This window comes from Panthera tigris, chromosome B1 (genome assembly GCF_018350195.1).
Source record: "Panthera tigris isolate Pti1 chromosome B1, P.tigris_Pti1_mat1.1, whole genome shotgun sequence".
Lineage (NCBI taxonomy): Eukaryota > Metazoa > Chordata > Mammalia > Carnivora > Felidae > Panthera > Panthera tigris.
In genome coordinates this window covers 42,776,257-42,791,453 of record NC_056663.1, presented here as the reverse complement: position 1 = coordinate 42,791,453, position 15,197 = coordinate 42,776,257, and the positions used below count along the sequence as shown (strand labels likewise).

The 15,197-nt window shown below is 35.3% G+C and overlaps 2 protein-coding genes across 11 annotated transcripts in view; both read right to left on the bottom strand.

Annotated features, from left to right (window-relative positions):
- LOC102969439 (disintegrin and metalloproteinase domain-containing protein 18) overlaps positions 1–9,912 on the bottom strand; it is a 142,277-nt gene extending 132,365 nt beyond the window's left edge. For 4 of the 8 annotated variants that reach the window (XM_007097057.2, XM_042983397.1, XM_042983396.1 and 1 more), the window contains exons 1-2: positions 9,488–9,907; positions 8,810–8,886 (exon numbers count right to left, since the gene is read on the bottom strand). In XM_007097057.2, the coding sequence (XP_007097119.2) occupies positions 8,810–8,886; positions 9,488–9,725 (315 nt within the window). In that variant the 5' untranslated portion in view covers positions 9,726–9,907. Of the gene's footprint in view, positions 1–8,809; positions 8,887–9,487 lie in introns of all 8 variants that reach the window. The other 4 variants (XM_042983400.1, XM_042983399.1, XM_042983398.1 and 1 more) reach the window with 3 other exon arrangements.
- Positions 9,913–11,728: 1,816 nt separating this feature from the next.
- The window catches only part of LOC102960412 (A disintegrin and metallopeptidase domain 3-like), a 112,516-nt gene continuing 109,047 nt past the window's right edge, over positions 11,729–15,197 (bottom strand). For 2 of the 3 annotated variants that reach the window (XM_042983391.1, XM_042983389.1), the window contains exons 20-21: positions 14,771–14,821; positions 11,729–11,814 (exon numbers count right to left, since the gene is read on the bottom strand). In XM_042983391.1, the coding sequence (XP_042839325.1) occupies positions 14,779–14,821 (43 nt within the window). In that variant the 3' untranslated portion in view covers positions 11,729–11,814; positions 14,771–14,778. The remainder of the gene's footprint in view (positions 11,815–14,770; positions 14,822–15,197) is intronic. The other variant, XM_042983392.1, reaches the window with a different exon arrangement.

Sequence of the window (15,197 nt, the reverse complement as noted above, 5' to 3'; positions counted from 1 at the left end):
GTTGAATGGATTAAAAAAAACAAGACTCATCTGTGTTCTACACACATAAGACTAATTTCAGAAGAAAGGACAAACACAAGCTGAAAGTGAAGGGATAGAGAAAGATATTCCATGGAATGGAAACAAACAAAAAAGCTGGCATACCTATATTCATAGCCAACAAAATAGACTCTAAAACAAGGACTGTAATAATAAAGACAGACTTTACGTAATGATAAAGGGGTCAATTTAACAAGAAGATATAACATTTATAAATATATACACACCCAACATAGAAGCACCAGGACACATAAAGAAATATTAACATATTTAAGCGGAGAAATTAAAAGCTATATAGTAATAGCAGGGAATTTAACCCCCACTTATCTCAGTGGATAGATCAACTAGATAGAAAATCAATAAGGAAACATCTGTCTTAAAAAACATTAAACCAAACAGACAATAGTGCTACACAGAATATTCTATCCAAAAGCAACAGAATATGCATTCTTCTCAAATCCACATAAAACATCCTCCAGGACATATCACATGTTAGACTACAAAACAAGACATCATCAAAATACCGAAATCGTATCAAGGATCTCTTCCAAATAAGATGGTATAAAAGTCAATTAGAAGAAGAAAACTGGAAAAAAACTATAAATATGTGGAGATTAAACAACATGCTAGTAAACATTCAATGGGTCAAACAAATAAATCAAAGAGATGGGTGGCTCAGTCAGTTAAGCATCTCTTGTTTTGGCTCAGGTCATGATCTCACAGTTCGTGGGTTCAACACTGGCATTGGCCTATGCATTGACATCATAGAGCCTACTTGGGATTCTCTCTCTGTCCCTACCTCACTCGTGCACACACATTCTCTCTTTCAAAAATAAATAAGCAACATTTTTAAAGAAAGAAATCAAAGAAAAAATACCTAGACATGAATGAAAGCAGAAATACAACATATCAAAATCCTTGAGATGCAGCAAAAGTGGTTCTAAAAGGAAAGATCACAGCAATACAGTCCTACCATATAAGTCTAAGTCTATATCTGAAGGAGTTAGAAAACAAACAAACAAAGCCCAAGGTCAGTAGAAGAAAGAAAACAATAAAGATCAGAGGAGGAATAAATAAAAAGAGACAAAAAATGGAAGAGATCAATGCAACTAAGAGCTGGTTCTTTGAAAAAAAATAAAACAAAATGGACAAACCTTTAGCTAGACTAACCAAAACAAAACAAAACAAAACAAAACACCCAAAACCAAACCAAAACAAACAAAAGCAACAACAAAAAAGAAGACACTAATAAAATCAGAAATCAAAGAGAAGTTAAAACTGACAGCACAGAAATCTAAAAAATCATAAGAGACTATTATGAACAATTACACACCAACAAATTGGACAACCTAGAAGTGTATAAATTCTTTGAAACATACAATTTTCTAAAACTGAATCATGAAGTAACAGACAATCTGATTACTAGTATGGAGACTGAATCTGTAATCAAAAATCTCCCAACAAACAAAAGTCCAGGATCATATGGGTCACTGTGAATACATTCAAAACAAGAAAAAAAAAAGATTTTGCATGTATTCTTCTTAAAATCTTCCAAAAGCTTAAATAGCAGGAAACACTTCCAAATACATTTTGTGAGGCCAGCATTACTGTGATAGCAAAACCAAGAAGGACACCATGAAAAAGAAAATTATAAGCCATTATCTTTGATCAACATAGATGCAAAAATCCTCAAAAAATATTAGGAAGCAAATTCAACAATACATTAAAATGATCAAACACCAAAATAAAGTGGGATTTATTCCAGGGTTGCAAGAATGTTTCAACATTTGCAATCAAAGTGATATACAATATTAACAAAATGAAGGATGAAAATCATATGATCATCTCCATAGATGCCCAAAAAGCATTGAATAAAATTCAACTCCAATTATGATAAAAGCTGTCAGAAAAGTGCTGATAGGAGAAATGCACCTCAGCATAATAAAGGCCATATATGACTAACCTATAACTAACACCTTACTCAATGAGGAAAACCTGAAAACTTTTCCTTGAAGTTCAGGAAGAAGATAAGGATCCCCACACTCACCACTTTTATTCTACATAGTACTGGAAGTCTTAGCCACAGCAATTAGTCAACAAAAGGAAATAAGAGGCATCCAAAATGAAAAAGAATAAATAAAAATGTCACTCTTTGCAATTGACATGAGATCATATATACAAAGACGCCACCAAAACAAAAATATTAGAATGAATAAATTAAGTAAAGTTGCAGAATATAAAATTACTTGTGCAATCTGTTAAATTTAGATATACAAATAATGAACTCCCAGAAAGATAAATTAAAAAAAAAAAACAATATCAAGAAGAATATCTAGAAACAAATTTTACCAAAGAGGTAAAATATCTGTACACAGAGAACTATAATATATTGATAAAAGAAACTGAAGAAGACACAAATGAATGAAAAGATGTTCTGTGCTTGTGAATTAGAATAATTAATCTTGGTAAAATGTCCCTGCTACCTCTTTTGTTCAGGCCCATGATACTGGCAGGATGGGCAAGTGTAGCAGTTTTCATACTGCCAGGAAGCTCACAGCCACCAATGCATCAGAAGAGGCATGATCAAAGTACATGAAGGCCTATCTGGACACAGCCCTGAATGCCAACCCTTTTGGAGGTGCTTCCCATGCAAAGGGAATTGTACTGGAAAAAGTAGGTGTTGAAACCAAATAGCTAAATTTAGCCATCAGGAAGTGTCTCAGGGTCCAGCTGATCAAGAAAGGCTAAAAAATCACAGCCTTTTTATCCAATGATTGTTGTTTGAATTTTATTGAGGAAAATGATGAAGTTCTGGTTGTTAGATTTGGTTGCAAAGGTCATGCTGTTAGTGACATTCCTGGAGTTTGCTTTAAGGCTGTCAAAGTAGCCAGCATCTTTCTTTTGGCCTTACACAAAGGCAAGAAGGAAAGACCAAGATCATAAGTTTTGATGGTGAAAACATGATAGTAAAAAATTTTCATGTGCCAAAAAAAAAGTCCCTACTACCCAAAGCTATCTATAGATTCAATGCAATCCTTATCAAAATTGTAACATCATTTTTACAGAACAAGAACAAATGACTCTAAAATTTGTATGAACACACAAAAGATCCCTGATAGCCAAAGCAATCTTAAGAAAAAGAACAAAACCAAAGGTATTACTCTCCTTAATTTCAAAATATATTTTAAAGCTGTAGCCATCAAAACAATATGGCACTGGCACAAAAACAGACACACAGATCAATGGAAAAGAACGGAGACCCCAGGAATAAATCTATATACATATGGACAATTAATTTATGACAAAGCATCCAAGAACACAATGGAGAAAAGATTGTCCCTTCAGTAAATAATGTTGGGAAGACTGGTTAGCCACATGCAAAAGAATGAAACTAGACCACTCTCTTACACAATACACAAACATTAATTCAAACTGGATTAAAGACTTGAATGTAAGGCCTAAAATTATAAAATTCTTTGAAGGAAACATAGGCAGTAAGCTCTGTGACATTGGTCTCAGCAATGCTTTTGTGGATCAGACTCCAAAGGCAAGGTGAACAAAAGCAAATGTAAACAAATGGGACTATATGAAACTGAAAGCTTTTGCACAGCAAAGAAAACCATCATTAAAATGAAAAGTTGGCCTACTAAATGGGAGAAGACATTTTCAAGTCATGCATCTAATAAGGGGTTAATCTACAAGATATACAAAGAGCTCACACAACTCAGCAACAACAACAAAATTTGATTAAAAATGGGCAGAGGATCTGAATAGACTATTCACAAAAAAAGCATATAGATGGCCAACAGGAACATGTAAAGATGTTCAACATCACTATTATCAGGGAAATGCAAATCAAAACCACAATGAGATATTATCACACACCAATTAGAATGGCCATTATAAAAAAGGCAAGAAATAACTATTGTTGGAGAGGATGTGGAGAAAAGGGAACACTTGTACACTTTTGGTAGAAATCTAAATTAATGCAGCCAGTATAGAAAATAGTACAGAGATTCCTCAAAAAATTAAGAATACAACTGCCACATATCCCTCTGTTCCACTGCTGGATATTTATCCAAATAATATAAAAATGCTTATTCAAAAAGATATATGCACCTCTATGTTCACTGCAACATTATTTATAATAGCCAAGAAATGGAAACAGTCTATATGTCCATCAATGGGGGCACCTAGGTGGCTCAATAAGTTAAGCATCTGACTCTAGATCTCAGGTCAGGTGATTATCTCACAGTTCATGAGTTCAAGCCCCATGCAGGGCTCCATGCTGACAGTGTAAAGCCTGCTTGGGGTCCTCTCTCTTTGCCCCACCCCTGCTTGTGCTCTCTCTCTCTCTCAAAATAAATAAGTAAACTTAAAAATAGATGAATAAAGATGATGTGATATATATGTGAATACACATACACAATGGAATATTACTCAGCCACAAATAAAATGAAACCTTGCCATTTACAACAACATGAATGAACCTTGAAGGTATACTAAGAGGAATAAGTCAGACAGAGAAAGACAGATAGTATATGATTTCACTTATACATGGTATAAGAACAAAACAAATGAAGGAACAAAATTAAAGGAAACAAAACAAAACTCATAGGTAGAGAGAATAGATTGGTGGTTACCAGAGGGTAAAGAAGGTCAAGAGTGGGAAAAATAGGTAAAGGGGATAATTTGTATGGCGATGGATGGTAGCTAGACTCTTTGTGATGATCAATTTGCAGTGCACAGAGATGTTGAATGATAATATTGGATATCTGAAACCTACATAATGTTATATTCCAATATTACCTCAATTTATAAAAAGACAGGGCCCATTTAGAAAATCAATGTATTCTTCAGAATTTATTATTCTCAATAGTAAGAATCTATTATTCTGGTAAATTTAGGATAGGGTGATGAATTTAATGTATAGGGTTGGCTTTTTGAAAAGAAAAAATGAAGACTACCTTCTGAAAAAATATATAATTTAGCATTATTAATACTATACATTAATTGCTTCTATTTAGAAAAAACATAACTTTACAGGTCAAGATGAAAGACATGACTATAGGCTTACATTCTACACCAATTATAATGAAATAACAAATTTACATTATATATATGTATGTATGTAAAACATAAACATACACATACTACTGTATTCACCTAGCGCCACTTAGCAATTCTTAACATATAAAACTGAGGAAGAAAGGACCCAAGAAACAAGATAGGGACCGATGCTGTAGCTCCAGCAATAGGAGCTCTTATACAACAGGGACTGAGTTATAACAGTGCTTATCATTTTAATGTGGTGACATTCAGGAACAAGAGTAGACTTAGTGTATGTTTACAGTCAGTGGACTATCTCCACAAAGGCAGACAGATACCTATTCCAGAAAATGCATAATTTCTTTCCAAAACAAACCAATTTCAGAAAAGATCTCGATTTTATGCTGGCCCAGAGTCTGCAAGCTTGGGAGAGGTCCGTGATGTCTATGACTGGAAACGCCTAGGAAGTACAAGAAGCACACATTTCAGAAGACCAGATGACTAATAACCCAGAACTGACGCAAACCTTATCTTTGTAATTCCTATAAAACTACTATAATGTACTATAGCAGACCCAATACATTATCTTAGACCAAATGCAAAACAGAGGCAAAAGAAAGTATGACAGGATCGCAACTAAAATGGCAAGTATACAATACAAAACAATTTAACTTCTGAGGAATGTCTACATCAAGAAGGAAAGATATCAAATTCAACAGATGAAATAAATGATTCCTAAGAAAAATGTAAAGTAGTAAGACAGGACCTGAAAAATAAGTACACTTAACATCCTTAGAGAAGTAACAGGATGTATTACACTGCTAACCTGCTGACAGACAAATATGGAAATGATCCAACTATAGATCATATAAATGAAAATTTAATTGTTGTTTTTTAAGTAAATTATTATTATAAGAGATCGGATATATCTGAAGCATCAAAGCTAAGAAAGTTTCTGAGATTAAATACAAACTAATCTTATAGGTGGAAGATATGCAAGAATAAGTAAAAGAGAAGCTCTTTTCAAAAGGACCTTGGATAGCCAGTCATCAGAATTCTAAGGAAGAACAAAGTTGAATTAATCACATTGCTCACTTTCAAGATCTTCCATAAAGCTACTATAAATAAGACAGCATACTATTGGCCAAAGGAGAGAGAGAAAGAGCTCATAAATAGACCCATTAAAATATAATCAACTGACTTTTTTAATATGCAAAGGTATTTCAGTGGAGAAATGATAGGAATTTCAATTAATGGTGCTGGGAAAATTGGATGCCCATGTCAAAATGTTGAAGCTCAACCCAGATCTCACACCTTACACAAACATTAAAAAAGTATTATAGACGTATTATAAAACTTCTCCAATAAATCATAGGAGGAAACCTAAGTGAACTTAGTGTTGGTAAGTTTTTGGATATGAGAGAAAAATCAAAATCCATTAAAAAATAACAATAAGGTGGATTTGATTTAGTTTAAAATAAACACATTCATAAAACATCAACATCACACACAGCTACTATGAGACAATTATGGATCAAGACAAAAACAAGACAATATCATAACTGTGTTTAAATATGGGCAAAATATAAACATGTTCCAAGCCAGAAAAAAAATGACCAAATATCTCCTTGTTGGGCTACCATGAGAAGCTGTTGCTTCTTAACCAATTACAACTCTAAGATTGTTCTAGCCTTCCCTTCTCCTAGATAAGATTTATTAAGATACACAATCATAGAATCACCTGTACTTCCTGCACTGCATCCAAACCAGAACAAAAGCCTGTTTCTTAAAAACTTCACCAAGCCCCTTAAAGCTAAATCTTAATGTCTTTCTAACACCTTCTTGCTGAGATGCCTCATGGATCCCATTGTGTATTCTTTCTCACCACGATAACCCTAACTTGTTTTGACTTACACTTATGTTCACAATGGTCTTTGGCAGGAAGGCACTGACAGAAGGAAATAAACCCACTGTAACTGTTCTCCTCATCTGAGGACATTCTTCCCAGTGTTATACCAATAACGGCTTCCACGGTTATTTGGCTTCCACATATATACTTAGATAAAATTTCGAGGGTTGGACACCTTCTGCATAATTCCTGTAATATCCCCAAATCCACGCCATTGTTTTAGTGGAAAGTGTGGTTGTCATGAAAAACTGAAAGTGTATGAAAAAAGAATCTTTCATATGTCTAATACAATTTTTTAAAGACTTGGGATAATAAGGTATTAAAGGAAGAAAATAAGAGAGATAAAGGATGTCTACTATAAGAAATCAAAGGAGACCATTAGCATACTCTATCACAGGGAAAAACAGCTTACAGAATTCCATATATAGAATACAAAAAATGTAGACAGATACTGAACACATTAGGTAAAACTATGTCATGTTCCTCAATGTTGCCATATGCTTTGTGACAGGCAATTTGAAGTAAACAGCTTGAAGTTTAAAGTGACCATGCGGTGACAAACAGAAGTACAAACAGAAGTAAATCAGAAAAAATAAACAAAACATGTTTTATGCAAAGAAGTTTTTCAGAAAAAAGTAGTTTACTTATAATGAAATTGGAGTTATAAGTTAAAGATTAGATTCCATGTCCTAAAGCTTATAGGTTTGATGCCCTTAACATTTTTAATCTTTTTTTCTAAATACATGTGTGTATGTATTATATATATATATATATATATATATATATATATTTATTTATTTCCTATTTCAGAAGGTTAATGTAAGAATTAAATGAGATTAGTATAAGAAATACAACTACTCTAAAGGAAATTATTTTATTATGATTTTCAAGTACATTTTCGCACACATTTTATTTTTTATTATAATTGTTCAGTAGTAGAACTTAATCAGGATAAGCTCCAATTCTATATGTCAAAACACAGTTAATGAATTCTTAATTTTTTTAACTTTTATTTCAAAAATTGTTCCTTCAACCTGAAAATTTTTTCCAGGGTTACCTGGAAATATAATATATTTATATTATTATAATAAATATAATATAATATAATACAATACAATATAATAAAATATATTGACTACAGCATTTTAACAACATGGAAATCTAAACCCCTTTATTGTGGCATCCAGTTTAATATGTAAAATATGAAAACTATACAAATTTGAAATATTTTAGTTGAGAAAATATTCAAGAGTGGATGCCTTCAATTTAACTCTTTTTATATAGCAACTAAGCATTTTCAACTTCTTTTTCCAATTAGTATTTATTTATTATAATCTTTTTCATTATATGCAGGCAAATATGACATTTTTTTTCTTTTTCTTACCTTCTTTCTTTGGCTATTACCTCCACAAAGTCTGATGCTTCTGGGTCAAAATTTTCCTGGAGATCATTTTTTTTTCTTTTTTGTCGTTTTAGTGGCCATTCACAAATTTGTAATAATTGCAGGCTGGACCACTGTTACACATATTTCATACTGATTTTTTTTTCTACCCGTATTACTCCTGAGAAGAGTTTACTATTTTTTGGAAGTTGTGTGCAAGTATGTCAGAAGAAATGGAGAGATGAGAAGGGCACAAAAGTTAGCAGAAGTGTGGGGAAGGGAGGATCAGAATATACTAAGAGACAAAATAACGCAGGGAAATATTTTCCTTTGCAAGTGGCTACAGATCAGTATGATCTGACTTAATGCAAAGGTAAATAAAAAGAGACTTAAAGTTTTAAATTATAAAACAAATATTCTTGATTGTTCACCTGCTTCTCTGAATCTTCACTCTCATTTGACTTTATCTTCCATGGAACTGTGACATGCAGTAATATTTCTTCAGAATCTGCAGTAGGAAAATGGGTTTTTGTGTTTTTTTGCTTTTTTGTTTTTGTTTGTTTTTTTTTTTTTTTGGCAACAATCTTCTCGGTTGAGCATGGAGTTCTTAATTCTGAGTACATGGCGGTCTCAAATTGAAAGTAAACTTCCATAGATGTGCCCACCCTCCTTGGTGTACAACTTTCACTAGATTTCCAGGGGCACACTCAAAATGGCTAAGATTCAAACAAATGAACAAAAAGTAGACATTACAGTTCTACAGGACCATCCTACAGGACCGTCAGTGCCCATTTCCTTGGGACTCTGGGGAATAAACCGAGGGCAGGACTCACCCCTCTAGAACAGGACTGGCTGCATTTCAACTGCTAAGACTCTAGACCCTGATGCGTGGAGTAGATACCTTGGCTAATATCCTCAGTCACCTACCCGGGCCTGGGGGTGGGGAGGGGGGAGAGATGCTGGGGAAGGCACCAGCAGGAGATCAGAAGGGGAAGGCCATAGGAGGCCATAGGAGTACCACATAGAAAATTGCTCTCCTGGCAGAGCCCAGCCCTGCTTCGAGGCAAAAGGAGAAGGAAATCCAGGCTTCCCAGTCTTCCCAATCTTACCCAGGAGGGCGTGCAGTCCTCCAAGCGCACAGAGCAGTGCAAAGAGAAGGAACATGGCGGGGTCAAAGCGCTTGCAAGCACGACCAAGGCTGAAGGCCGTTGGGCAGCTCTGAGGCTCGCGGGCAGGAGAACGCTGAGGAGTCCAGCATGCTGGCCCGGCCCTGCGGGTGAGGATTGCGCTTGCTTTCAGCTCGCGCTGGCTCACCCTCAGGGCCCTGAGCGGATCAGCGGCTTCCATGGGTCAAAGGAGAGGAAGCACCAGACACAAGCCTATGCCTTTGCACACAACTGATTTGTTCTGGCTAAGTTGTCACTGATCAGACTCTTCATTAGCGACACAGGGGCAACGAGGCGTGATTTGTTTCTCTGGTGAAGTTCTCGGTAATTTTGATTCTCTGATTCATGGTTTTCTGGCATGTTTTTTTATTTGCTGTGATGGAGGAGAGAGGAAAATAGAGACGTTAACCACTTTTACAAGAAATTTCCTGCTTGAATCGTGCTACTGCGGACTTAATTTAGTATCTTTGCAAATAAGGAAAAATCAAGAATATTGATCTTGATCCTGGATAAGGCAATCCAAAAGCGCTTTTCATCAACAGCGTGCCTATTCATACAGTATTAGATTGTAATCAGCTGAAGAAAGGGAAAGGACACTTTAACAAGCAACGTAGGTGTTTTGTTAACAGTTACTCTGAGCACTAGCAGAAAGCTGTAAAGGTGCTGAGGCAGCAAGGCAAACAGGAAATGTGTCTTGGCTGGACAAGAGCATGCAATTGTCATTAAATATTCTAAGAGAAATCTTAAATCACACATGTCCAAGACTCAACTCAACTTCCACGCATCTCTCACTTTTATCTTCTTATATCCCAGTACACCCTATGCCAAGGATGAATTGTGTCAACAGTTGCAACATTAAACTCCAGTCAGGCTTCAAACTTGGATCTGCTAGGTGGTAGTATACCTGGGATCCTTAGAAATTCTTATTAAAAATAAGGTAGGCCAGTGATCATAATGCCCTAAAATAAGTTAGTGGTATTGAGGATGATGGAAAGTTGTGGTAGAATCATCCTGATATGTATGTTTCTTAACCACACAAATCACCCACTAAAGTGTACAATTGAATGATTTTTAGGATTTTCCATATATTTACAGATGTGTGCAGCCATCACCACAGTCTATTTTAGTTTCATCATTTCGAAAGGAACCCTGTACCCTTTAATTATCACTACCCATCACCCCAGATCTTCATCCCCCACCTAAACAACCCAGCCATAAGTAACCACTAATCTTTGCCTGTATAGATGTCCCCATTCTGAATATTTCATACAAATAAACAACATATGGGTTTTGTGGCTGGATTTATATACTTAGCAGAATGGTTTTAAAGGTTCATCCATGTTGTAGGGGTATCAGTGTTTCGTTCCTTTTTATGGATGAATAATATTCCATTGCATGCATAGATCACTATTCATACAATGTTTCTCCATTCATCAGCTGATGGACATTTGGAAAAGGAATCTCTTAGCCTCTGTGATGAGGTACCCCCAGCCCTGAACCAGGAGCATCCTTGTTTATTGAGGGAGACTCTGTAGGTTCTCATTAGATTCCAGCTAGGTTGATGGCTCCCTTATCCATGTACAACACTTTGAGGTGCACTTTGAGAAGTGCACTCATCTTAGTAAGAGGGAGATGGGGAGGGGGACCCTGAAGCAAGAAAATATTTCCCAGAAAAGCTCAGCTCCAGCGAAGGAGGAGGAGCAAGTCTGGCTTCCCCAAAGGACAATGATATATCCTAGATCTCAAATTACATGAGGCCACAGAATTCTCACCTAGAGACACAACAGTTATCTATGACCAGAAACACAGTTGGAGCAATTCCCTGGAGATGGAATGGATGTTAGTGTCTATCTGGGGGTTCGTTCTGGGGCTGGCCTTACCTGGCAACATTTCCTCTCAATATCCCAAAGCTTGGAAGGGATAGGGCAGGGAATCATGGGCAATTGGGAGAGGTGTGGACTGTGGGTGTCCTCAGTGAACAAGAAATGTTCACATCTGGGGATGTGACAGCTTCTCTGGTTCAAAAGTTGCTTATTTTCCCATAAAGGATCACAACATGTAGAAGAATCAATAGACATAAGCCTGCATACTTTCACTCTCAGGATTTATTTTTGTTTGTGAAGTTGAAAGCTTTGAGCCATAACAAAAGGAGAGGATAGCATGGTTTTTGGTTTTTTTTTTTTCTTTCTTTCTTGAATCAAGTCAGTTAATGGTGAGTGTCTTGGTAATATCCTTTCTCCAACCTATGGCTTTTTGACATTGTTTAGTCACTGTTGTAAAACAAATATAAAAAAAGAGAAATGCTAAGTTTTAATTGTTAATAAAAGTGATCTCATTTTACTATGCAACTAGAGGTATAGCAAATCATTGGTGTATAGGATGCTGGTTATGGTGTCACAATCTAGGCCTGTGCTTCATGAAATTTGTAAGCCCAGGTTTCTTGTTCCTAAATTGTCTGGGATAGCCACAGTAAAAGGAAATGCTAAAAGTAGTTATTCAGAAGCATTTTAATTACACAGTTTCTACACTTCACATGGATTAAAGAAAATCACCAACAAGGAAACAGAGAGGAAAAGAACACTAGAATATGTGAAGAAATAAATAACTACTAATTTGTCTATTTTTATCTTCAGAGGAAGAGTATTTCAAGAAGCTCTCTGTGCCTTTCCAACAGGCGTCCCATATACATACAGATGGAGCTGTTTTACTAGCCTCCAGTTCTTACTGAGTTTGACTTTTTCCCCAAATTTGTAAAAAAGCAGTCCATATCATGCTGAATCCCTCCCTTACCACTTTAAACACACTTTAACTATACCAGAAATATTTTCTCGTGTGTGAGAAAACAAATGCCTTATCATGGCATACCAGACACTTGTCTTGGTTCACAATTACCCACATAGATTTTAATATAAATTTTAAATGTAGTAAGAGCAGAAGTTTGAAAACAGGTCTGTGCTTACACTTAACCTTGCTTATCTTGCTGCTTTATCAATAAACATTATTTAGGCACATTTTCTTACACTTTATATTCAAACTGCCAATTCATTCTGTTTGTCTCCTTCAAAATTTATTCCTAAAACCATCTTCACTACCCCTGGTCTGAGGTACCATCCTTTTCCTCCTGCATTTTGCAGTAATTTCGCCACCAACTGGTTTCTCCACTTCTCCTCTTGCCACCATACAATTTTCAAGAAACCAGCCTTTTAAAGTGGAAATCTTGTGCTTGAAACCTTAATCCTCCAATGATTTCCTCCTTTCATTCCAAATAAAACACAGATAGCCCCCAAGACCTCCCACAGCCTACAAGGGTCTTACCGTCTGACCTACTCACTACCACAGTCCCCTTACTAACTCTGCTCCAGCTAAACTGACATCACTGTGATTCATCAAACATTCCTGACTTACTTCATTGGATCATTCACATGCTTGGAAAGCTCCTGCCTAGATATACGCATGGCGACCTCTGCCAGCTCTATGCCTCTGTAAGGAGTTGATTTACAGCTGGAATGGAAAAGCTCTATCTTTATCTCTGGGAAAGCCTGGATGCTTGGTTTCACTTTTTGCCAAGACATTGGCAGTGGAATTTATAATGGGCTGTTCAAAATTTAAAGTAAGGAACCTTGAGACCTTGTGCATGAGGTATCTCTCTGGTGCCCATTGCTTGCCTGCACTCTCTCTTGCTGCACTGTATCCTTTACATTTAAATAAAAGCCCCATGTGAACTGAACCTGGGAGTTCAAGTACCTCCTTTTAAATATCTAAACTGAGTCAATACTTGCAAATCCTCCAATTATTTGTTTACACATCTCTTGCTGAATAGGGCCCACTCATTGGATTATATTTAAAACCAATTGTATTTAAAACCAGCTTCTCCCTCATCACCAAATCTCCCAATTATCCCTACTGAGAAATAAGACTATTTTTCATAACGGGTAGTAATTATGTTTTCTTTGGTAGCAGAAGATGGGGAAACAGAGATCCATTGACTTAATTCTCCATCAAAGTAAGATATGGAGGAATAGCAGATTAGTAAGTAAGTGAACTCTTGTTTTCACTCATGGTTGAATTTTTAATTTTTCCACTTATTCACAGTGATAGGTATAACATGTCAAGTATTATGATTTCTTTATGTATCGACTTACAAATTTGAATATATACAGATATATACCTAATATACAGAATATACTGTATATAGATATATACAGAATATACAGAATATATTCAGATATATCTGTATATATGCAAGTATGTATATGTGTGTGTACATATATATATGTATATATATTCAATATATAGAGATGCAAACACTATCCCATCTATAGTAAAGAATTGTCTTTCTACCCTGGAGGGACACTGCATTTATCATTTTGCCTGGCATCTAATAGATCCTCAATGATTATAAATTCCTTCTCATTACCAGGCATACATCAAACTGTGCAAAATTGTAGAGTACTTAAGAGTTAAACCCTAGAGTCTGGTTGTCTTAAATGAAACTCTGGCTCAAACTTACTACAATCTGTACATATAGGGAATTATTTAAATTCCTTATGCCTGTTCCCTCACTTTAAACTGAGAATAACAATAACCATGGAGTCTTAGTGAGAAAGAAATGTAAACATCAGGAGTCAATCTGTGTAACTACCAATGGGAACCCCAAGTGTGGGAGCAGGATGCATAAATGCTCATAAATATTTTAAGAACATCTTTAAATTCTCTTTAAAATAATTTCTTTGGGCACTTGGGTGGCTCAGTCAGTTAAGTGTCCAACTCTTGGTTTTAGCTCAGGTCATGATTTCACGGTTCATGGATTTGAGCCCTCTGTCAGGCACTGTGCTGACAGCGCAGAGCCTGCTTGGGATTCTGTCTCCCTCTTTCTGACCCTTCCCTGCTCATATGCTCTCTCTTTCTCTCTCAAGATAAATAGACATTTAAAACATTTCAAAATAATTTGTCATTACAAAAATGTTGGTTAATAAGTCTCTGGCTAATATTAGTTAACATTAACATTTCTAAATTAATATAAAACAAAATTACAAAATGAGTTCAGTCTTTGTTTTAGTATATGATATTGATAAATAAGAATCAGTATGATGAAATGTGGAATAGGAAGTATTGTTAGAAATTTAAAAAACTATTTCATGAAATAGTTAAAAATTAAATTTTTTAATTTCATAAAAATAAAAAAAAAACTACATCATTTAAAATAATTTGACTCCTTCAATTCACCTTTAATTCTATGACAGGTTGCCGTTACTATTGCTGTATTCTGATATATATCTGCATAAAAGAAATAGCATTACTTTTAAGGTTATGTAACACGTAGTCTTAAAATCAAGAAAAGTAGAAAAACTAGATTTGTACTATTTACTCCATTCACATGTACCGCTATCTCCTTTGCTTCCCATATCCCACTCAGTGATCACATATCTAGCATTTGGTCTTTCTAATGTTGACCTAGGTTTTAGGAATGTTAAGCATTTAAAATTTCAAACTTAAATCCATCTAGTACTTTTTTTTCTATTTTGTCTACATGGAAGACAGGATGAAATAGTAGTATGTTTGATAATGCTTCTCCAAAGTTAAAAAAGACCATTTACACACAAGTCTTCAAATTCTTAAATTATCATATCTCCAATTATATTATTCTATCAAA